General features: G+C 39.1%; 1 protein-coding gene across 2 annotated transcripts in view; it reads right to left on the bottom strand.

Annotated features, from left to right (window-relative positions):
- Nucleotides 1-26,208, bottom strand: part of kcnk10.S (potassium channel, two pore domain subfamily K, member 10 S homeolog) — a 58,184-nt gene that overhangs the window by 21,521 nt on the left and 10,455 nt on the right. For both annotated transcript variants that reach the window (XM_041574956.1, XM_018232434.2), the window contains exons 2-4: nucleotides 18,234-18,601; nucleotides 5,048-5,165; nucleotides 2,648-2,808 (exon numbers count right to left, since the gene is read on the bottom strand). In XM_041574956.1, coding sequence (XP_041430890.1) covers nucleotides 2,648-2,808; nucleotides 5,048-5,165; nucleotides 18,234-18,601 — 647 coding nt within the window. The remainder of the gene's footprint in view (nucleotides 1-2,647; nucleotides 2,809-5,047; nucleotides 5,166-18,233; nucleotides 18,602-26,208) is intronic.

The following is a 26,208-nucleotide window of genomic DNA, read 5'->3' as shown; positions in this document are numbered from 1 at the left end:
TTGATTGCTTTAGCACAGCTTTGTGACTGAATTGGTAAGGTCTACTAAGGTCTACTGACATTTATATTAACATAAAATCAATATAAAAACAAGAGGGTTGAAGTATTGGTGCTGGCCTTACCACCCGACATTGCAAATATTCAGTAAAAACAGAGCATATGGATATCTAAACAGTATGCAACAAGGGGGTTAATTGTATTACAAGGTACTATTGACATGTCTCAAATTATCAAACATTTCAGGACACACTAGGCCCTCCCTCAGTGATGATCATTTCATCGGATTTATATGATCATCTCTGCAGTAGATATTTAATATTTCTGTTTCACAAACAAGCTTAGTTATTTTTTTCAAACTTATTACAAACTTTTTATTATTGGTATCTGCATGGTGGCCCCCCAATCCTAACCAATATCTACATACAGGAATGAGACCTGTTTACAGAATACTCTGGATCTGGGGTTTTCCAGATAACAGATTTTTCAGTAATTTGGATCTTCATACCTTAAGTCTGCTAGAAAATCATGTAAAGAATAAACCTAACAGTCTGGTTTTGCTTCCAATAAGGAATAATTATATTTCAGCTTGAATCAAGTACAGGGTACTGTTTTGTTGTCACAGAGGAAAAGGAAATCATTTTAAAAAATTTGGATTATTTGGATAAAATGGAGTCTATGGGATATGGCCTTTCCGTACTTCGGAGCTTTCTGGATTAAAGGTTTGCAGATAATAGATCCCATACCTGAACTATAAATAAGGGTCAGTAAGGGAGTTAGGAGTCTTTGAAAATGTCATCTGCTAATGTATCATGTTGGCCAGTTCATGTTTCAGCAAATGAAGACATATAAGATGAGCCGTATCTCAATAGAAAGGCGGCCATACCTCGTAAGCTCTCTATCCATTTGTCCCATTGGTCACCTTAAAGGAGAACTAAAGCCTAACTAAAGAAGTAGCAAGAAATGTTGTACATTATGTTTTGGGCTTCTGTACTAGCCCAAGGCAACCACAGCCAGTTAGCAGTAAAGATCTGTGTCTCTAAAAATGCCACAGTAGCTCCCCATCTTCTTTTCTGCTGTATATTCTGCTGTATATTCTGCTGTATTAAGAAAAGGATGCCATAGACACAGATAAACACTATATAAAAATATAATATTAGAAGCACAAACAGTTCCTAGAATTCCTTTACCAAAATGGCATGCTATCTATAACCCTGAATATGGGCACTCTTTATACAATATACAAGATAAAACAGCCCGTATGTATAAACATTGCTTGACCATCTTTACCTGACTAATTTGAGAAATTAATCAAATCCTTTCTTAGGATTTTCACACAAGTCCCCATTAATTCTGGCATTGTAACCAAGGGCTAATTTCTATATACAAAATGAATCAAAAATGATGGCCATCTGCCTAGAGGTTGTTGCCAGCACTATTTCTGGTAAATACCGATCTGCACTTTTTAGACAGATATGAATGCTTCAGAATCTTCTATTTATAATTGTATGATGAGATTTCATGCAGGGGTTTCTGGGCAATAAAATAAGAGAGAATAGCAGAAAACATATGTGCTTGAGAAGAAATGAATATTTATGTTAATTGGTCCATTCATTCTTCTTGGTTCAATTTAAACCCAATAGAGGCACCTAAATAGATCCAGAAAATTGAAAAAATGCCTTTGTTTATAGCCCCTTGTGATGACGCTAATAACAGATATTCCTTTGATACACACCCTCTTTATATGCTAATGAATGCATATTATGGATTGTTTTACCCATAGCTTGTCTCACAGAGATTAAAGCACATACCGCATGACCCTGCTTTGAAATGCCTCAATAAGCTTCCCATTCCTGCCATATAACATTTGTGGAAATGCTTCCTTATTGAAAAAAATACAGGAACAAACTGTTCTAATAGGTATATTAAGTCATAGCTTAATGTTTTACTGGTTCACAACCACAACAGAAGGTGGAAACTGCTGTTCACCTTGAAGAGTGCAATCTATTCAATCTATTCTCATTTGTACAGAGAATAGAACAACACTGAACTGGGAAACATAAATAACTGTTCCTATTAATTCAGGTTGATGATTATCAGCCCACTGAACAGCTCAACGGAAAGCTTAGGTCACTGGCAATGGAGAATGATGACTAACACTACTCTGGAGAATGGAGTTCAACGTCCCTCATAAAACAGTTAGACTGCTATTAGCCCCCACAACTTTAGGTTTCAGAACTACAGAAGCCAGATATGAATTAGTTACATGAATATGCTGTTCAAGTAATGAATCAACAGCAAAACCATCAGTGATCACTGGAACTGGTTAGGTTCTGTCTCCAGTATCAGTAAGGACCTTCACAAACTGTTTTAACAGTAATAATAAATATGGACCCATCAGAAACAGAATAGTTATTTTAATCCATGCACATTCTGCACTCTAAATCACATCTAGTTGCTTAGATCAGTACAGATTCACTTACATAAACAAAGTGTACAACCCATCATGTACAGTAAAGTACAATGACTGAGCATGTCAGTCCTACTACATCAGATTGTTTTGCATTGCTTAATGGGAACTCACATCCGACTAAAAATAGTAGATTTGTACTGCGTTAGAAGTTATTTTTTAAAAAAAAACCTTCACTTACCAGGAAAACTTTCTCAACTCTTGCTATACTTTTTCCAAAGATTGTCCCCAGCTGGTCTCCAATTCCAGCCAACAAGAAGCCAAAAAGAGGAATCCCGAATATTGCATAAAGTATGCAAAAGATTTTCCCTCCTTCAGTGCTTGGTGCAATGTTTCCAAATCCTTATAAGAGGAACATACAATTAAACAAAAATAATAGCCATTCATGCTTCCAATTCAAGTTCCCACACATAACTTTGTATAACTTTCTGTAACTTAATTTTACATTATTGGATACCATATATATATAGATAGATAGGTATATTTGTTTTTACTTCTAATATTGGTGTGTATGCAACCATCTCAGGTTATTTTGCCTGATCCTGTGCTTTCAGAAAGAGCCAGTACTTCATGATGAAACTGCTTTCAGGCAGGTTATTGTTCCTCCCACTCAATGTAACTGGAAGAGTTGCAGTAGGACTTGGATTTTTACTGTGCTATATCTACCAGGGAGTTATCTTGTGTCAGGGCTGTTATGGTCTATTTTTTTTATGAGAAATGAATTATCCTGCATGTGTTTTTGGAGTGTGGGAGGAAAGCAAAGTACCCAGAGGAAATCGACACTAACAGTGGGAGAGCAAGGCAGCAGTGCTAACATTTGTTCTGTCTTTTTATCCATTAAAAGTGCAAGAGTTTCTATAAAAGAACATCAAAACTCATTTGCACTTTTTACTAAATATCTGTGGAGTGTATTATGATCTTTTCATGGTACCAAAGCTGAAACCAAAACATGACTATTATACTCAAATAGTGCGATTCTTTGCCATTAATGAGAAACTGGGAACGTAGGTTGTTTTAAAATCGATATTCTGTCAATAAGCAAAATGCCTTAGTGGGATGAGACCAGAGATATAGCTTGCCAGTTGTGGGTCTGAGAACAAATCCTTTACCCATACACTGTTCATGTGCTATGACCTGGACAGATGTCTCTTATACACCAGGCAGCAAATTACACAATCATGCAATGATCATTTGGGGTGGTTATTTATCGAGGTCCGAACTTATCTCAATATTGGCTGCTACAAACTCTGATCTAAGCCACTCGGATTTGCTTTGCGGTAAAAACTCAGATTTTCACAATTTTTTCAGAAGTTTCACCCGATTTTCACGTTTTTCGCCCAAAACCTCTGATTTTTGCCCAAAACCTCCGAAAACGTTGGGGTGTGGCACGAGACCCAACAAAATCATTAGCACTTCTCCCATTGACTTATATGCAACCTCGACCGGTCTGAGATACCGGGATTTCAGATTCTGAGTTTTCCAGCCTCTGGGTTTAATAAATTCCGAAAAATTTGTGATTTTTTTAAAAGCCTGATTTTAAAAAAAAATCCAAATTTTTTTGCGATTTTTGCATTCGGGGCTTAGTAAATAACCCCCTTGGTGTTATAACTGTTCTCCTCCTTGTTCTGCTCCCACAGCAGTTGTGAAAATCTCACAAAAAGACAGTAAAGAGACAATAAAAAGAAAGTAAACAACAAAATGATAATACCCGCGACAGTCCTTGGACTAATATATAATATAATATACTAATATAATATATAATTGTCATAAAACGCTGAGGAATTGAAGACTGGGTTAGATGACTGTGGTGACGCACTTTATCTCCCTGTGCGGTGGGTACAACAATTAGGCTCATGATTCCTAGCACCATGATGTAAAGCTCAGAATACTTAATAATACTATGAAATTATCTATACAACTAGGGGTGTTATAATAACAATACAACTGTTTTTGAATGCAATGTGACAGTGTCCACTGAACTATAGAAATGCTTTGCATTTAAATAACTAGAAAATACCTGACATTAAATTCAGCAAATTAAATTCATATCTAAACCATGTTTCATGACTTGCAGCTTGTGCCTGAGTAAGTATAGTACCAGCTGGTCTTTTAGTTTATGAACAGATGGATGCATGTTGGTTACCTTTGCCCATATTGTCCTATACAAAACGGCCATTTTATCGCCTGTAATTTTATGTGGAAATAGCATTTTATGTATAAAATCAAGTACTCCACTATCAACTGATTTTTAGATAATGCTAGAGACAATGTTTGCCCTTTAAGGTAAAAACACAATAAGCTCTGTATATAATTAATTGTTTATTTGGTTGTTTTTGTATGTAAATCGGTATGTTCAGTGTTGACATTCATTTATTGTACGGTGCTTTATAAATAGGTGTTACTACTACTAATAATAATATAACTCATCATGTTAATCCGGTTTTTCCAGAACGTAGACCATAAACTCTTTCAATCTCAAATTGCAACAACTGATTTGGGTATTTTTCATGAACTTTGCTGGTATATTAGTCAGGTATTGAACATTCACCATTCATTGTGCTCTTGAGTCATTTCAACTCACCAATAGTCGTAATTACAGTTCCAGCAAAGAAAAAGGCACTTCCAAGATCCCAATGGCTGCTTCTATTAGAGTAATTCCCAATGGGGTTCACTCCAGCATTATCAGCATCAATGGCTGTCTGCAAAGAAAAGCAACAACATTTAATGATTATTCACCCAACATCCACACTTGTCATCATGTCAGACAAAGATCCCAAGACATTCATTTCACAAGAGTATTTATAATAGCCATGCATTTTGCTGAACATTTTCAACACCTCATAGGTCATTTGTGTACTGGAGCAATCTAACCGCAAAATAATGTTGTGGCATTGCAATCATAAAACGTAACTGGATGCTGTTTTTAATAGGATGATATGCCACCCATATAGTCCAGTACAGGTGTTGGACAAGCACAGTACACATGAGAGAACACATTTAAGTGCATTCGTAAGAAAACATGAGACACCCGTTTCCCTGAAGACTTTAAAATTGATTTAGGAATAGAAGAAAACAAGCACACTGTATGTACTTAGCTATTTAAGTGCACAGTGCGCAGTTAATCTTTTTGCACACTTCTAGCGATCCCTTTGGGAAATCTGTACATATTTTTATCTCTTACAAAATTATGCTGCTCTGTATTACACAGCCCATCTCTGGCACAGTATTGCTAGTCTGGATGGTGACAATATTGATGCTCTCTAAAGGTAATATGTGCATTGTCCATCTCGTGCACTGTAGTTCTGGTTTGATACTTCTTATAATGGCACAGTCCTCATGCATTATATTGCTGGGAGAGTAAGATAAAGCCCTTCTCTTGCAACATGTGCTTTTCTACCTATGGTTATATAATTAACAGAACCCTAACTATAACAAGTACTTTATGTCCGCCTGTGTCTTAGGTGTGTTCATTTTAATTATGCAATGTGAACTGACTGTTTAATGCTTTTACAAATGGTTTCCTGGTGATAATTAAAAATCCTGAAACATATTTGCTGAGAACTCTTTTTATATGCAAGAATATTTACTTTCTAATCCCTCGTGGATTTGCCAATCTTCAGATAGCTACAGTATTTGAAAGTCTTTGCTATTTAAAATATATGGTCTTGCTTGCTCTATAAAAACAGACGTTTTTGGATTTTTGAAATTGTTTTTGCCTAAATAACTAATCATTAACATTCTAAAACTCTGTTTGCCTAATGAATAACTACTCCCTTATATACAGGTAAAAAAGTATAAAACTCAACAAATCAACAAATGCTATTAGGTTTCTTCTTTCGCTGATCCGGTATGACCTTACCGATATAAACAGTGCACTTTCTAATGCAATTCATTTGCACTGGCCCACAGGTTGGAATCAAAGCTCTTAAAGCTTTTAAAGCATTCCTACCAATCTTAAAAAGGTGTCAGCAGGGAAATAAACGATTTATTTCACCTAATATTTTATTCATCTTACAACCCTGCCCCCAACCAAGATGCATCTAGAAAGAAGACAAGAACACAAACATACAGGCAGGTCGTTACTCCGCAGCCAAATTTCCAAGGCAGTGGTCTCTAACCAATGGCTCCTGAGCAACATGTTGCTCCCCAACCCCTTGAGTGTTGCTCCCAGTGGCCTCAAAGTAGATGCTTATTTTTGAATTCCAGGCTTGGAGGCAAATTTTGGTTGCATAAAAACCAGGTGTACTGCCAAACAGAACCTCCTTTATGCTGCCAGTGCACATAGGGGCTACCGAATGGCTAATCACAGCCCTTATTTGGCATCTGCAGGAACTTTTTTCATGCTTGTGTTGCTCCCCAACTCTTTTTACATTTGAATGTGGCTCACAGATAAAAAAAAGGTTGGGAATTTTCCACCTATATGGGAACATCCCTGCTGCCTCCACCAATAAAACAGTATCTCATAATGACTATGTTTATTCTTTTTCAACGTCTCTTCCTTTTGTACGTGTTTGTGTAAAATTGAACATTATAAGAGGGATGTCTATCTACACTGTAATTTGTGCCATAGTAAATAAACGGATCTTCTACCAGTAAATGAACATGTGCAGCTGCGCCACCTGTGTGACTCCAAGGGGAGTCATTTAAACCAATTCAGTAACAACCTGCCTCTGTTATAGACACAAAACAAATGCAATTGGAATAAACTGTCGTTGAGACTGGCTGCTATTAATGTTAAAACAAAAAGGTAGTGGGAGCACTTACCGGCTTAGCTGCTCTCCAGTGTGCTACACGTTAGCCGTGATTAAGTGGCGTGAAGCCACGAAACACGTTGATCGCATGGCCCCTAAACATGTCTGGGCACGCTACATTTGGATTTTAAATATGCCTAATAAATTTTTATTTTAATGAACTACTTCTGGCCTCCACTGGTGCTCCGTATTCTACAATTTCTGCTATTAATGTGACCCACAGGAAACAAAAATACTTTTATTTTTCTATATGTGTATTTTTCTTCTTATACTAGCCTCTAGTACAGTATAACTCTGCCAGGATATGATTAATTGTCATTATTGCCAGAGTGGATACAAGGATATATATTTAAGTTCTTGATTATGGGAGTCCTTGCTGTACCCACTTATAATTGCAAGCACAGTACCCCACTTGTAATATACATGTAGGAATAGCTCAAGTTTGCTTAGTTCCCTACTGTTCTTTCTACTCCTCTGCCTCAGATGTTTCTGTCCTTCTTATGCTATGCTTTACAGTTATATAATTATGGTCATTATGCATTTCTTCCTCTCCTACTTCCCTCCAATTTTTGTTCCCCTTATTTTCATTTCTCATAAATGTTTTATTCCCCAATCTTTCATGCACCCCCACCCGATTTTTTTCATGTGTCCCCACCTCTTTTATGGGGTATGACACATATTATCTGGAATGCTTGGGATTTAGGGATTTCCGGAGTAGTGGTCTATCTGTAATCTGCCCTGTTACTTTTTTCCCAGAGATACTTTGGGCTTGTGTATGGACAGTGTAGTCAAATATTTTGATTCGGGTATACTGTACAATGAGCAATGGCAATGGGATGTGCCACCATCCTACAGTAATCCCAATTCCCAGGAATTGCTTGGGTAATTTCAGGTTTTGAGCATGGATGGTATACCTATGCCAGAGGATTTGATGATACTCTACATACACAAGCCCAAGTCAACACAAAGGGGCAAATTCACTAACCTTTGGAAATTCGCCAGCGATGGCTTCACGGCTTTACTTTGCCAGGCAAAAATTCGCCAGGACAACGCTAATTCACTAAAATGAGAAGTTGCATCCAGGGCGCCGAATGATGACGAAGTTTCGCTAGCATTAATTCAGAAAGCAAAGCGAAGTTGCGCTAGCGTTGCCTAATTTACATATGGCGGGAAGTTAAATTTTAAATGAACGTATATGTTGCAGCAAATACATTACACTGCACAAGCCCAGGGAACCTTAATAAAATAAAGCTGTTATAATGCCCTACACATGAGCCCAGTGTATAGTTTATGTGCCATATGTAAGGAATTGTAGGGGGGGAGCTGGGTACCCTAAAAAAAATTAAGATCTTTTGCAGCCTTTCACCCTGAAAAACTGAAAAGTCGCAAGCGTTTTTTGGGACTTTTTCAATTTTTTTTTGAGAAACTCCTATCAACTCTATTGCACTTCGCCTGGTCTGAGGTGTCAAAGGCAAGTCTGGCGCAAGAGGTAACGTTCATTAAAATCAGCATCTTAGTGAATTTGCGTAGTTACGTCCATTCGCCAGAGCGAAAATTCCCCTGGCGTCAGAGTGGGAAGTAGCACTAGTGTCTATCTCCTTCGCTATTGAATTTACACCAGCGCCCATTAGTAAATCGGTGAAGTCCCAAAATGACGTCACGCTGGCGAATTTTCACCAGCATTAGTCCCTTCGCCCTTTAGTAAATTTGCCCCAAAGGATCCCTGGTAAAAAAAAAAATATGACGTATGACTGTTACTTCCCCCAAGCTGGAAATTCACATATTCATATCCCCCCCCTAAAAGTAGCACTAGCTTGGGGGAAAGTAACACAGATATATGTGTGGGTCCGCCCTCAGAATTAGCCTTGTCTTGTTTCAAACTGTGTGGATTTAACACCTGTATATTAATTTTTATTTGATTATTCTTTTTAGAAAATCAATCACATACATTACAGTTTGATGGGTCTAATTGTACTTTGTATCCCTTGAACCAGGCTTGTGTTGTTCTGTAACAACAAAGTATTCCCACCTTCACCATTTCTTGTACAACTCCAGAAAAAGATAACGATTTAATAAGAAACGTCCCTAACCTGTAATCCCTGCTGTGTGTGCATTCCCCACTAATGCCAAGTCAGTGTATGTTCTGGGAGTATAACTCTCACCATCTACGCTCAGTTGTGCAGTGTTGGCTGCCTCTTACTGCATTGCAGTATATCTCCTGCTTTCAAACACAGAGTTAAGCATTGTAATACCAGAGTTTTACTCGTAACCCCTTAAATGTTTATAATATCTGCAGAATAGCATCTTGGTCATCTTTTTGACAGAAAAAGGGTAGACAAAAAATATAATTTTGATTACAATAATGCTGCTGCCCTGTTAATTTACATTGCCACTTTATGTTCATTTGGTAATAGGTGGCGCATCATACTATGCAAGCTGCAACATAATCAAAATTTTGTGTCTTCTTATATACATAATAATAATATTTTTCTGTTTATTGCCCTATATCTTGAGCTACGGTTTTTTAATGTACTCACTACAGGAATGAGCAAAAAACAAAGCTCTAACTGTAACAGCAAGTCGTATTGGAGTAAGAGACGCAGCTCTGTCAATTGATTTGTTGGTCTAACCGAGCATGTATATAATCCCTTGGTCTGTTTGTGAACACAGTCAGGAGGGACTTCCGTCATTTAAAAGGAACAAAATCCTACATCTACAAACAGGAGTATGTTGAAGTCGATGTGGACCTAGCTTCAAATGGGCATGCTCAGTGGGATCTCAGAGAAGAGGAACTAAAGTGGCTCAAGATGCTGCTCGCCAACCCTTGGCCTTCACTACTCAGATTTATAGAAGACTGTAGAAGAAATGGCTGTGTTTTGCAGGTCCTAGCTGGTGCAGTTTGAAAGGGGGAGGGTGGATTTTAGAGGGGGACCAGTTATCACAAAGGGTTTCATTTTTTTCCAAAATTACTGTTTTGGGATAATCACATATGATTGAAAAAATGTTTTATGATAGAAAAATGTATTAATTATGGCTTGTTTCGTGTAGTTTTCCTTAAAGGGATACTGTCGTGGGAAGAATTTTTTTTTTTTTCAAAACGCATCAGTTAATAGTGCTGCTCCAGCAGAATTCTGCACTGAAACCTGTTTCTCAAAAGAGCAAACAGATTTTTTTATATTTAATTTTGAAATCTGACATGGAGCTAGACATATTGTCAGTTTCCCAGCTGTCTCCAGTCATGTGACTTGTGCTCTGATAAACTTCAGTCACACTTTACTGCTGTACAAGTTGGAGTGAAATCATCCCGCCCACCCCCCAGCAGCCTAACAACAGAACAATGGGAAGGTAACCAGATAAAAGCTCCCTAACACAAGATAACAGCTGCCTGGTAGAGTTAAGAACAGCACTCAATAGTAAAATCCAGGTCCCACTGAGACACATTCAATTACATTGAGTAGGAGAAACAACAGCCTGCCAGAAAGCAGTTCCATCAATTGATTTGTTGATCTAACCGAGCATGTATATAATCCCTTGGTCTGTTTGTAAACACAGTCAGAGGAGGGACTTTAGTCATTAAAAAAGAACAAAATCCTACATCTACAAACAGGAGTATGTTGAAGTTGATGTGGACCTAGCTTCAAATGGGCATGATCAGTGGGATCTCAGAGAAGAGGAACTAAAGTGGCTCAAGATGCTGCTCGCCAACCATTGGCCTTCACTCTTTACTGCTGTACAAGCTGGAGTGAAATCATCCCACTCCCCCCTCCCAGCAGCCTAACAACAGAACAATGGGAAGGTAACCAGATAGCAACTCCCTAACACAAGATAACAGCTGCCTGGTAGATCTAAGAACAGCACTCAATAGTCAAATCAAGGTCCCACTGAGACACATTCAATTACATTGAATAGGAGAAACAACAGCCTGCCAGAAAGCAGTTCCATCCTAAAGTGCTGGCTCTTTCTGAAAGCACATGACCAGGCAAAATGACCCGAGATGGCGCCTACACACCAATATTACAACTAAAAAAAATACACTTGCTGGTTCAGGAATCAAATGTTATATTGTAGAGTGAATTTTTTGCAGTGTAAACAGTGTAATTTAGAAATAAAAAAACTACATCATAAAAATCATGACAGAATCCCTTTAAATTCAAGAACTGGTTTGTGAAATATGTTTATATAAGAAACAGAACTTAACCATATTCATTAGCAGTATTTTATATAATTTTTTTTTTTTTTTGGTGTGATGAGCATAATAGTGGGTTTTTGTAAAATGCCTGCAAGATGACTCAGTGTTGATAATTTTTCTCTTAACTGAGAGTGTGGAGTGGGCATTCTAATGGCTTACTGACAACAATATTTCATAAAAAAAACTAAATTATTTTACAGAATAGGCCATCTTTTTTTTACCACTGACACTAAAAGCTTGCACACTGTATATACCCTTAAGCCTTACGTGGCACTGTCTGTCTGATGTCCTTTTTATGAGCTAAAAAGTTAAGTTGGATTAATTCTTCTTCATATTAATGAAAACTGACCCTCTGTCTCTTTATATGTTTTACTCTCTATGTTAAGCCAGTCACATGTATCTCAAGCAAGAGTGTAGTAAATGTATATGAGGCATTCAGATAAAAGATACCAGGTACCAGGAAAGAGAGACCTAGAAATTGCCCTTAACATTTACAGGGATATGTAATAAATTTGCCCAGATGCAGTTACTGATAGCAATCAATCAGCAGGTAGCATTTATTGGTCATCTGTTTAAAAGCAAACAATTTATTGGCTGCTATGATTTATTGCTCCTGGGCAAATTTAGTGCTTGTTATTACATTTGGGTGGTAAAGATGTCAGGTATTGCTGGGATTCGAGCCAGGGACCTTTGGGTTTCTGTCTCGATACCTTAACCATTTGGCCAGGTGAGCAGCCTGTAGGGGTGCTCTCTATGTGTTGCCTGGCCTCTGCAGTCCCAGCCCAGCTGCAGCCTGATTGGCTTCTCCAGCCCCAGGTCAGCTGCAGCCTGTTTGGCATCTACAGCCCCAACCCAGCTGCTGCCTAGTTTAATCAGCCAATCAGGGCTGACTCTTCCCTATTTAAGGGCAGCACTTAAACCACTCCTTGCCAGAGCATTGCATGGTTTCTCCCTAGTACTGCGGCAGCGCTCCTAACTAGGTAGTTCTAGCTCTTGCCCCTTTTCCCTTATTATTCTGCCCTGCCTGTCCTTGTTTTGTCTTGCTTTACCCTATCTTGTACCTTCCCAGCCTTGACCTTAATCTGACCCTGCCTTGCTTGTTCCTGATTTCTGCTTCCTGTTCCACCTTGCCCTGAATTCACCTTGTACCGACCTTGTCTTGCCTGTTCCTGATTCTTGCTTTTTGACCCTGCCTTGTACCTTGTCTCTCTCTTGCTATCTTGCTCCAGTCCTCTCTTGCTCTGCTCTCTTGCTATCCACTCTAATCTCCTTCTGCTCCTGTCTTGCTATCCGCTCCAGTCTCCCTCTGCACTCTATCCCCAGTTTGATCTGATCTACGCCCGCACCGTCCTGACCCATCCAGTCTGTTCCTGTTCCACTCCTGCCCCGTCCAGTCTGTTCCTGTTGAGTCGTCGCCCTCTTCTTCCTGCCTAGTCCAGTCCTGATCCGTCCTGTTCTGCACCTGTTCCAGACTGACTCTTCGCCCTCATCAACCTGTTCCTGCATTCCCTTCAAGTGTTCCCTAGGCACATACAGCTCCTGCCTCAAAGACTCGCCCTTTCCCTTCAGTCTCCACAGCTCCCCCTACCTAATCCTTGACAAAAGTAGACTGTTTGATTCCAAATCTATTCTACTACACAATATTCCACACCACTATTTCCAAGTAAGAACAAACTGTTTGTGTTCTGGTGACAGTACACCTTAAAGTGTATAAACACAAGTGTCTCCTTACATTCACATTGTGTTCATGTTAAGCCACATTAGCTGTCAGCTCTTCTCTGCCTATGTGTATGTGTGCACCATTTACAAATCGCCAGAACACTTAGGGGCACATTAACTAACTGTCGAAAATTCGCCAGAGTCCACTTTGCACCCAGCGCAACACTTCTCAAGCCGAAAATTTGCTTAGACAACGCCAATTCACTAACATGCAGAGTTTTGTACTGGGCACTGAATGCTGGCGAATTTTCGCTAGCGGTACATCGGTAATGTGAGCATTTCAAAGCAAAGATACGCTAGCGTTCATTTCTGCCTAGAGAAAATTCGCTAGAGATCGTGCGCTCAGGTTAATTTGCATATGAGGGGAAATACTTTACATTTACACTGTTTATTACACAAGCCCAGGGAACCTTAATAAAGACAATAGAGTTGTTATATTGCCCTACACATGAGCCCACTGTATAGTTTATGTTCTATATGTTAGAAAATGTATGGGGGAAACCGGTTACAAAAAAAAATGTAAGGACTTTTGCAGCCTATTGCTCTGAAAAAAGGAAAAGTGGCCAGCGTTTTTTGAACTTTGATCTATGCACTCCATTGCACTTCGCCTGGTCTGAGCTGGCGAAAGAGTTAACATTCAGTAAAATCCGCATTTGCGGATTGTTGCCTGGCGATAGAGTGTGAAGTACTGCTAGGGCCTGTCTGTTTTACTAGCGAATTGGTGCCTGCACCTTATAGTAAATTGGCGATGTCCCTACAGGTGGTAACGCTAGCGAATTGTCGCTAGTGTTAGCCACTTCGCCCTTTAGTAAATCTGCCCCTTAAAGCAGAAAAAACTGTCTTGGTCCCCCATCTGACATATACTGAAGAGAGGGCAGAGAGAGAGAGAAAGAGAGAATCATTGCCTTTTTGTGTGTACTTAATGGAATAGGCTAATTATAGGTTTACAGTTTCTAAATTATTCAGATCTTTTTGTTCTAAAAATAATTTCAACTAAAAGTGTTTTTAAAATACTGATCAATCATCACTAAATGCACTAGGACTAGGTTCTGTGCAAGAACAAGCTGAGTATGGAACCAATCATGTGCTTGCCTTAAAGGAAAACTATACCCCCAAAATGAATACTTAAGCAACAGATAGTTTATATCAAATTGAATGACATATTAAAGAATCTTACCAAACTGGAATATATATTTACATAAATATTGCCCATTTACATCTCTTGCCTTGAACCACCATTTCGTGACTCTATCTGTGCTGCCTCAGAGATCACCTGACCAGAAATACTACAACACTAACTGTAACAGGAAGAAGTGTGGAAGCAAAAGGCAGAACTCTGTCTGTTAATTGGCTCATGTGACCTTACATGTGGTTTGTATGTGTGCACAGTGAATCTTACGATCTCAGGGGGCGGCCCTTATTATTTAAAATGGCAATTTTCTATTTATGATTACCCAATGGCACATACTACTAAAAAAGTATATTATTATGATAATGGTTCATTTACATGAAGCAGGGTTTTACACATGAGCTGTTTTACTCAGTATCTTTTAATAGAGACCTACATTGTTTGGGGGGTATAGTTTTCCTTTAAGGTGGCCATACACGGGCCAATAAAAGCTGCCGACAGACCGTGTTGGCAGCTTATTGGCCCGTGTATGGGGCCCCCCAACGGGCTTCACAAATCGAGATCTGGCCGACTTTCGGCCAGATCTCTATCGGATGGGACAAAAAATCCCGTCGGATCACGCCCGCATCTATTCGTTGATGCGGTCCCACGATCTGACCGCCCGTTAGGCATCGTTAGGATCCGATCGTTGGGCCCTAGGGCCCACTATCGGATCAGCCCGATATTGCCCACCTCAAGGTGGGCATATCGGAGGGAGATCCGCTCATTTGGCGACATCGCCAAACGAGCGGATCTCTCCATGTATGGCCACCTTTACTTTCGCTTCTTATGCCACATACTTTTTCTTTGCATTCCATTAAGTCAAAATCCACAATGAAAAAGTATTCTTTGTCCATGCCACCCCCACATCATTTAAACAGAAAATTCTGCTGGGAGATGGATTGCCAGTGCGATTTATTTGCCCTTTTGATACACCCCCATTTTTAATAAGTTCTAGTAAAACAAAACAGAATTTAAAAAAACAAAATCTTATTGCTGTATTTGCACTAAAACCTTGCTTGCTTCTGGGTAATGTCAAACATCCAAAATTACATTTCTACCAGGATTAATGTTAATTGCCAGTAGTAAAACATTAGCAAGGCAACTTTCGGGCTATTACACAATCCATATGTTTAACCACCAGCCATTTACATTAAGGCCAGTAGAAATGTAACTTCAGCCATTTAGTCGCCTGCACTGGAGAAGATAAGGCAATGGTGATATAATGTCCCATCTGTCAGGGCCCTTAAGGCAGCAGTACATAATTTAATCATTGCTGACAATTCTGCCTCAGTGATATGGTCATGTATAACACCTGCATGGGGCTGAGTTTCAGCAGACAGTCCTGTGATCAGAGTGCAGATGGTCGGCCAAGGCTTTCTCTTTCTAGGTGAATGGGTCATTTCAAAATGCATAAGCAGCAGCTTCCTTTCCTTGAACTCAGCTTCCCTATTTTTGAATCAACCCTTTCACAACCAGCCATACAGAACAAGATCTGCTTCTCTACAAATCAGCACATCTTTGACCCATATAGCCTTCTATGTGGTGGCTGAATCAGGCTGGCCTGAACAATTAGCTCCAAAGCCAACTATCCCATCACATCACACAATTATTAATCGTGGAGGGCATTATTTTTGGGGCATCTACAAGGGGCAATGGACTACTAACTGACTATAAGAAAAATATTTGTTCAACTTATGACCTCACACATTGCAAGGACTATTTCTATAGCAGGGATCCCCAACCTTTAGAACCAATGAGCAACATTCAGAAGTTAAAGGAGGTGGGGAGCAACACAAGCATGAAAAATGTTCCTGGCCACCCAAATAAGGGCTGTGATTGGCCATTTAGTAGCCCCTATGTGGATTGTCAACCTATATTGAGGTTCTGTTTGGCAGTGCATCTGGTTTTTATGCAATTAAAATTTGCCTCCAAGCCTGGAATTCAAAAATAATCATCTGCTTTGAAGCCATTGGGAGCAACATCCAAGGGGTTGGAGAGCAACATGTTGCTCACGAGCTACTGGTTGGGGATCATTGTTCTATAGGCACCTATTTTTTACTATTATTCTAGAAAATAGTACTAGTATCCTAATATGGTCTGTTTGTCAAATTAATTTCCTTATATATATAAATTTGTACCACCCCACGTTTGAAATATTGTAAACCTTTTCCTCTAGAAATACTACTGGCCTGTAGGCATTGATATTATATTACAACAAACTAAAAAAACAGATGAGCTTCCCACTTCAAATGCCATAGACAATAAGAATTATATCCCTGATCTACCGAGGCCTTATTGCTCCAAGGCAATATGCTATTACCCTGATTTGATCAGATTTCTGGTTGGCACGGAATATATAATTCAGAGAAAGTAATGGGTTAAGCATTTCCCTGAAGACTGAGGATCATATTCCAAGATGCTGTGCTACAGAAAGTCTGGCAAAAGAAGAAACTTTCTGAGCAAGGTATTCTTTAACTTTAACTGGTCAGAACTAAAGAAGTAATAGAGCTATGGGGTCTGTTATCTGGAATCACTGGGACTTGGAGCTTTCCAAATACGCATAAGAATTGTTTGCTTTAACAAGACTAAAGGTGGCCGTAGACGCAAAGATCCTATGGTACGAATTGAGGATTCGTATGATTTTCGGATCGTGTGTGGAGTGTGCCAACATTTTTCATTTGGTCGATCGGACAGGTTTGATTTTGACCCGACCGATCCTGCCGGAGCCCATTGCATATTGTAATCGGATCGTTTGGCCATACGGGTGAGCTTTCAGATTACAACCCAATATAGCCACGCTCGTTAATGGCATATCGGGGAAAGTATTTTATCTCATACTTATGGTTAGTAGCAAATAAGATGGGGCAGATTTATCAAGGGTCGCATTTTGAGGTATTAAAGCCCTCGAAATTCGACCATCGAATTGAAATCCTTCGAATATCGAATTCGAAGGATTTAGCGCTAAAATAGCATTTGATCGATCAAATAAAAATCAAACGATTCGAACGATTTTTAGCGATCGATAGAAGGATTTTTATTCAATGCCAAAAACTTTAAAAAATACACTGGAAGGTCCCCATAGGCCATATAGCAATTCGGGAGCTTTAATTTGGCGAAGTATTGAAATCAAAGGATTTTTAAAGAGACAGTACTTTGACTATCGAATGGTCGAATATTCGAACGATTTTTACTTCGAATAAAGTAAAGCACATCTTCGATGGTCGAAGTATCCAAAAAATTACTTCGAAATTCGAACATTTTGGACTTCGAAAATTCACTCGAGCTTAGTAAATCTGCCCCAATGTTGTGTTATAAGTTGCTCTCTATAGTAGATATGGCAAACACAACATTAAGGGAGTTATTTATCAAAGTCCAATATTATCTCAACATTTTCTGCTACAAACTCCGATCAAATCTGCTAGGGTTTTTTATGCTTATTTATTATTACATTTTCCCGAAAATTTGCTTTGCGGAAAAAAATCAGATTTTCGCTTTTTTTTCGGATTTTTCACCTGAAAACTCCAATTTCTTTGGGGTACTGCACCAAACCCAGTGCCCAACAAAAAATCTTTGGGACTTCTCCCAGAAGACTTTTATGCAACCTCGACAGGTCTGAGATGCCGGATTTTCAGATTCGGACTTTTCCATCCTAGGGGTTTAATAAATTCCAAAAAATTTGTGATTTTCTAAAAGTCAGATTTTTATCATTCGGAGTTTAGTAAATAAACCCCTTTATATATAATAAATTCTGAAAAATTTGTGATTTTTTAAAAGTGAGATTTTATTTAAAAAATCACAAATTTTTCGGGATTTTTGCATTCGGAGTTTAGTAAATAACCCCCTAAGAAACTGAGTGAGAGTAGAGCATATTAATGCAACACAGTTTTCATGCAGAATACATTCCTGTTTAGGTAGTTTATGAAGCAAATCCCCTCACCTTGATAAGCGCATCCAGCTCTTGCTGTGTGACACAGGGATGATTGAAGAGGAAATCTGCTTTTTCTTGTGCTATGGTGCTTTTCTGGCTGCTTTCAAATGGCTGCTCAAGAGCCCGGAAGACAAGACCACCAGTCACCAAGTAAACCACCACCACAACAAAAATTGCCACAACTGTTTTCCACTTCATGACTGAGCGCAGGCCACTGGTTGCGTTGTCCATAGTGCTTACCAAAGTAGCCCGGGAGCATACTGACATTCTAGGGGTGGCAGTTGGTGTAGGGTAATGATGATGATGCCCGTTTGGCTTTGGTTCAGACGGAGGTTCGGGCGGTGGGGCTGGGGAGGGAACAGCCGAGGGTACCGCCACTGTAAATGAAATAGAAAATACCAGACGTTAACTGCAACTGAACCTATGGACTCATGTCGTCTATGGCTGGAACAAACAGTATGGATTTATTTGAATATAGTGATGCCATTTTGTCTAACTATTAATCAATGTCTTTTGTGTCAATGTGCTAAAAATTCTTTTGTCACCATTACAAGCCTATTTATGCTTTATCTAGTTGTCATGCACCAGAGAGCAATACAACGTATTTCTTACACACTTTAATCAATAGGTATTATGAGATAGCAAGGCCATTGGAAAAGCTTCTGTGACCTTAGCACACATCCCCAAATAGAAAAGTCACACGTAATCCAGCAAACCCCTATACCCATATATACTTGTGTATTATACTTGTGTATAAATAATATATACTATATTCTTTAATATAATGTATATTATTACATCAAAAGCCTGAGAACCAGTTGCACATAAGCGACACTACCTGACTGATGCCCTGCAATCTATTCACCTAAAGATTTAATCAATTTTAATTATCAGCACTGATTAACAGTCGCTCAAAGCAAAAACATTTGATTAATTGCCACTTCCTGATTTAGAGAATGAAAATATTAAACATTACTGCAAAGATGCAAATGCAAGAGTTTATGCATTATAGACACATGTACAGAATTCATAACAGAATACATTGTTACCCAGAGCTTTATTTCAGCAGCACAAAAGGGCTTGACATGTAGTCCCCAGTACCTATATATTGCAATATCCAAGAAAAGCAAACACTGTACATATATAACACTTAAATACTCATTGGGTCAAATTCACTAACCTCCGAAAATTCACCAGGAATGGCTTCGCTCACGGCGCAACACTTCGCCAGGCGTAGATTCGCCAGGACAATTCTAAATCACTAAAATCCGAAGTTGCGTCCAGAGCGCTGAACGCTGATGAAGTTGCACTAGCGTTATCGTGCCAAGCGAAGTGTTGCATACGGTGGGAAGTTAACATTTAATGGACATATATGGTGCAGCAAATAAAATAAAATAAAGTTGATATATTGCCCTACACATGAGCCCAGTGTATAGTTTATGTGCCATATGTTAGGAAATGTAGAGGTGAAGCTGGTTACTCTCTTTTTCAACCTATCACCCTGAAAAAGGAAAAGACACGAGCGTTTCTTGGGACTTTGAAAAATTTTCAACTATTTTTTTAGGAACTCCTATCTACTCTATTGCACTTCGCCTGGTCTGAGGTGTTGAAGGCAATTCTGGCAAAAGAGGTAACGTTCAGTAAAATCCGCATCTTAGTGAATTTGCGTAGTTACGTCCATTCGCCAGAGCACAAATTTGCCAGGCGTTAGAGAGCGAAGTACCGATATCTCCTTCGCTAGTGAAGTTACACCAGCGACCATTAGTAAGTACCGAAATGACGTCATGCTGATGAATTTTCACCCACGTTAGTCACTTTGCCCTTTAGTAAATTTGCCCCATAGTACCACACAGGCTATCTCTTACCTTGGGAGATCAATTGCCCAAAAAAGAGGCGATTTGTCGCTTGGCGACTAATCTCCCCCAGTAGCTAGGTCTGCCACCACCCTAAGGGTTAGTTCACCTGAGGAGATTCGGGGAGATTTTGCCGCCTGGCGACTAATCGCCTCGTCTTCTGGGCGACAATCTCCTTGAACCGCCTCCTCGTGTCTTCCCATCCGCTATAATGAAAAGTCGCCTGCGCTAAAGCCCAAAGCTTCCTCGTGAGGCAGCTTCAGGCGACTTCTGAAAATGCAGCACCGCGTGTGCTTTAGCGCAGGTGACTTTTCATTATAGCGGATGTGAAGACACGAGGAGGCAGTTCGGGGAAATTGTCGCCCAGAAATCGAAGCGATTAGTCGACAGGTGACGAATCTCCTCAAATCTTCTCGTGTGAACTAACCCTTAGGGGAGATCAATTGCTCAAAGAAGAGACGATTTGTTGCTGGGAGACTAATCTCCCCCAGTCTCCACGTCTGCCACCACCCTTAAATATATCAACTAGGAGCAAAATGCTGAACTTGATGTTAGCTACAACAAGAACATTGCCCAAGCAAAAATACATATAGTCAGCAGCCTTTTAGCGATTGGCTGCTAAGCATCACCTACTCCTGGGCCTTAACCACAGTCACCATTTGGATTTCCATGTATGTGATTAAATCATTTCAGATCAGTAACGGATGCGACCACAGTTTAATGTTTAATATACACATAAATTATAATTTCAAAGTGGTGTGCAAAGGGACTTTAAAAAGATTGAGTGTAATTTAAAGAAACAGTAGTGATGGGCGAATAAATGCGCCTGGCACAAATTTTTTGCGAATTTCAGCGTTTCATTTCCAGTGAATAAATTCTCGAATCTCCCGTGAAAATTCATTTTTCACAGTTTTTTAGTGAAAACCTTGAAATTTCACGATTTTTGAGTGAAATACTTCAAATTTCCCGATTTTTGAGTGAAATCCTTCAAATTTCACAATTTTTGAGTGAAATCCTTCAAATTTCACAATTTTTGAGTGAAATCCTTCAAATTTCACAATTTTTGAGTGAAAACCTTGAAATTTCACGATTTTTTAGTGAAAACCTTGAAATTTCACGATATTTGAGTGAAACGTCCGATTTTCACGATTTTTTGTGAAAACCTTCAAATTTCACGATTTTTGAGCGAAATCCTTCAAATTTCAAGATTTTTGAGTGGAATCCTTCTAATTTCACGATTTGTGAGTGGAAACCTTTGAATTTCACGGTTTTTATGGAACTTTCCGATTTCACAATTTTTTGCAGTTTTGCGAATTTTGCAGGAAATTCGCAAATTTTTCGGTGAAGCGAAACAGGAGAAATTCGACCATCACTAATAAACAGCCCTTTCACTAAAATGCATTTTATGTTATTTTACCTACCCTGGAAGAATATACAAACTAGAGGATCAGGCCCGGATTTGTGGAAAGGCCACCTAGGACCGGGCCTAGGGCGCAAGGATTTTAGGGGGGCGGCATGCTGCCCAACCACACCCACATTGGTTCAAAAACACTGGGGATGCGCTGGAGATACGATCATTTTTTAAATTTCCCGTGGGCCAATCCCCATTGCTGCAGTCCAGATAATGAAAATTCGCACGAATAAAGGGGAGGGGACAGGAGCAACGAACGCCAGTGGGCCTAGGGGTGCCCATTATATAAATCCGGCCCTGTAGATGATAAACTGGAGCACACCAAGATTATCTACATAATATATGGGTGAGTTTACAAGTTTGACTAAAAAATATATATGTATATTATATAATAATGTATATGTAGATTATTTCTTTGTACCACGAGTGCTAATTTAGTCTACCTAGTATATTCACCTTTTATAATCACAAGTATTTTGAGATGTACTACTGATGTGTGATGTCATCCCCCTCATGAAGTGCTTTTTAAATTCAGTAGCATGTTTTTTTGCTTTTTCATTTTGTGTATCTATTCTTAGTAAGAAACAATGACAAGAGAACAAATTTCTGGACTTGGATTTGCAGAACAAGGAACAGGCACAAATGCATTTGTTCCTTAAATGAGCTCAGTGCTGTAGGGCAGTGTTTCTTAAACGGAGTCTCACTTGGAAATCTCCTGAGACTTGAATGAAAAAATGTCCGTAACTACTACAGCACAGCCTGCCCTAAGTGCCAAAATTGTATTTTATTTGTTCTGTTCTAGTTTATTAATTATTTGCCTTCTTCTTCTGACTCTTTCCAGCTTTCAGATAGGGGTCACTGACCCCATCCAAAAAACAAATGTTCTGTAAGGCTACAAATGTATTCTTATTGCTACTTGTTATTACTCATCTTTCTATTCATATTCTTGTATCTTATCCAATCAATGCATGGTTGCTAGGGGAATTAGGACCCTACCAACCAGATTTCTGAAATTGTGACCTTGGAGAGCTGCGGAATAGAAATCGAAATAACTCAAAAACCACAAATGATAAAAAATTAAAACCAATTGCAAATTGTCTCAGAATATCACTCTCTGCGTCATACTAACAGTTCATTTAAAAGTGAACAACCCCTTTAAGTCTACTAGAAAATCATATAAACATTAAATAAACCCAATAGGCTGGTTTTGCTTTATTTTTGAAAATTTTGATTATATGGATAAAATGGAGTCTACGGAAGATGGTCTTTACGTAATTTTTAGCTCTCTGGATAATGGGTTTCTGGATAATGGATCCTATACCAGTATTAAAGAGGTGAATTGGCAACCCTAAATAAGATGTAAAGTTTAAATATGTGTAAAGTTGGTTAGATAAGTATTTGTAACTGGAAAATGCATGCAAACATTTCATTATGCCAATTAGTGATGTGCGGCCTGCTACAATCCGCGCCCGCCCGCACCTGCTTCCGGGGTCCTGTTATAGACACACCCCGCCAATGACGTCACAAAAGGGCGGGGTGAGCAGACGCGAGACTATAAAACCGGAACCCAGAAGTCGGATGCCGGCATTAGAAGGTGGCCGCGAGGAGCACTGCGAGGTCGACCCGAACACGCCTGACCCGCGGGTCCCGCGGGTATCGGGTCGGCCCACACATCACTAATTCCAATCAAGAAAGTATGTTGTTTTATCTGTTATACCTAAATTAAGTGTTCCACCACAAATCAGCCACTTCCTCCTTACAGACAAAGTTTACGTTATCAATTAGCGTCCATTCACTCAGTACCACAAGAAAACAGCATTTATACACCTTTCTGTTACACACCACTTACCAAGCTGTGCAGTAGTAACCTTGACTGCAAAGGACATTGGATTGTCAGCAATTGGTTCAGATGGGTGATAAGCAAAAGTGTCGCTGATACCGTATTAGCCGTCTGAAATGGCCTATTCTATCAAATTTACTTGTACAACAACATCTGGAAGTTCTGCAATTATGCAGTGCTGCAAGAACAGCTACAGGGATGCACATTACTTAGCTACAAAAACACACACTGAAAAGTAGATTATGCTTTGAATTTTTGCCATTTGTTAATATTAATTATACTTTTTTTTAGGGGGATATTTATCAAAGTCCGAATTTATCTTAAAATTTTCTGCTACAAACTCTAATAAAATCCACTCGGGTTGTATGCTCTTATTTATTTTTATTTTATGATTTTCACTATTTTTTCGGATTCTTCATACGATCTTTGTGATTTTTTTCAGATTTTTCACCCGAAAACGTTGGGTATTGCACAAAACCCAGCGCACATCAAAAAATCATTGGGACTCCTCCCATTGACTTATATGCAACCTCAACATGTCTGAGATGCCGGGTTTTCCAATTCTGACTTTTCCATCCTCGGAGTTTAATAAATTCCAAAAAAATTATTAAAAGTCTGATTTTTATTAAAAAAAAATTACAAATTTTTCGCAATCCCCTTAGTATGTAGTAGAGAGTGATATTCTGAGACAATTTGCAACTGGTTTTCATTTTTTATTATTTGTGGATTTTCAGTTTATTCAGCTTTTTATTCAGCAGCTCTCCAGTTTGCAGGTCCAAATTACCCCAGCAAACATGCATTGATTTGAATAACAGACTGGAATATGAATAGGAGAGGACCTGAATAGAAAGATGACTAATAAAAAGTAGCAATAACAATAGATGTGTAGCCTTACAGAGCATGTGTTTTTAGAAGGGGTCAGTGACCCCCATTTGAAAGCTAAAAGAGTAAAAAGGCAAATAATTAAAAAAACTATAAAAAAAAATAATATGCGGGTGCACATCCTGCGCCCAGGCCCGCAAGCATTTAGTTCCGTTACTGTAAGGCATTTACATATCTGCGCAATATCCATGCAGCTACATACAACTCCATCTATAACAACATACTAGATTTCCATATCACAAAAGCAGAATATTCACCCACTAGAACACAATCATTCACAAAGAGGGAAAGAGCAAACTGCACAAACATGAAAAAGAAGGAATTTCCTATAATAATGGTGTGTTTTTCTCCATTGAGATTTTTGTCCTAAAAAAAATAAAAAATGTCATTATTCCAAGACACACAAGCTATTCCTCTTATTGCTTTTCTGTTGGTCTGGTTCCTTTTTGTTGCACTTGTCAGTAATTCCCTAGAGACATTGTGGTAGTGTTCTGAAATGGATTACAGGGTGGTTTTCTTTTTTTTTTATCTTGCTTTATCAGGCTCAGGTTCCTTTCTGGGTGACATTTTGATATATACTGCAGTCTGCACACCAGACCATTTCTGGGGAGGGCTGAGAAATGCTGAGCTGCCAGCACCACGGGGAACAATTTGTGGGGAAAACACATGAATGAAAATACAAACCACATTAAGGGGATTATTTATTTAAAAAAACTATGTACAAAAAGGGCATTCAGTGTCTGACACAGTGTAGGTTGGGGTAGACTTACCCAAATAAATGGGGGTCCAGGTGCTCAAGCCTCAGACCTTCAGCTCAGGGAGGCAAACAATTGCAAAATAGAAAAAGGTTGGCACAATCCGGACCACACTCCACAAGTTGATGCAGTAAAAAAGTATTTATTTAGGCAAAAGACATCACAGCAAAAAGCCTTTTTGCTGTGATGTTTTTTGCCTAAATAAATACTTTTTTACTGCATCAACTTGTGGAGTGTGGTCCGGATTGTGCCAACCTTTTTCTATTTTGCTGTTATTTATTAAAGTCCATTTTTTTCTCATTGGAAAAAAACTATTTTTAGTGGTAAAAAACTTGAATTTTTTGTGATTTATTAAAGCCCGGGGGCAGGGTCAGACTGGTGGGTGCATGGCCTACGCCGTGCCCCCACGCCCCCTCCAGGGGCCACCACCCCCCTCGCCCCCCGAGCGTGCATAAATGAAACCTACCTTCAACGCTTCTGGGGAAGAAGATCAGTGACGTGGGGGAAAGTTGGCGAAAAACGGGTCTGGGCCAGCGGGGCCAGGGGCCACCAGGTTTTTTCCCTGTGTCCAGTCCGACCCTGCCCGGTGGTGTTGAAAGTCTGAATAAAAAAGTACTCAGACCTGATAAGTTCATATAGAATGTAGCCTATGATTAAGTGCCCACGAAGCACAAAACGTGTAAGGCCACCCTCTGAGATGTTCCTTTTGGCGTAATAAAACAATTTTTACTTGCATCATATTTTGGAGTGAAGTCCAGTTTTTTTGTGCCAGCCTACAAGTGAATTGAAAATGTATTATATTACCTCCCCAAGCTGAAGGTCTGGGGCTTGAGCACCTGGACCCCCTGTTAGTATTGGTAAGTCTACCTCACTGCTTACAAGTCTAAAATATTGGATACCCCATTTCTCTTGTTACCCCTTTTATATAATGTAAGTTCATGTAGATATCCCGAAGATATACTGATTTGTACACTGGGTTTCTGTAAAAATCGCGGTATTCGGGAGTCAAATCTGAAAAAGTCGCAGTATTCGGCCAGTAAATACGAAAAAGTCGTGATATTCAGGAGTCAAATCAATCAAAGAAGTGGATTTTTTCACAATTTTATCGAGTTTTTTCCAGAACAAGAAATTTCCAGAAAAATTTATTGATAAATACGGGGGGGGGGAATCCTCGCGGATTTGGTCGGAGTAGTTTTTTGGATTTTTATAAATAACCCCCTAAATATTGTGTAATTTTTTTACA

The sequence above is a fragment of the Xenopus laevis genome, chromosome 8S, assembly GCF_017654675.1.
Source record: "Xenopus laevis strain J_2021 chromosome 8S, Xenopus_laevis_v10.1, whole genome shotgun sequence".
NCBI lineage: Eukaryota > Metazoa > Chordata > Amphibia > Anura > Pipidae > Xenopus > Xenopus laevis.
Note: the sequence above shows the minus strand (reverse complement) of the source record. Positions and strands in the feature narration are given on the sequence as shown.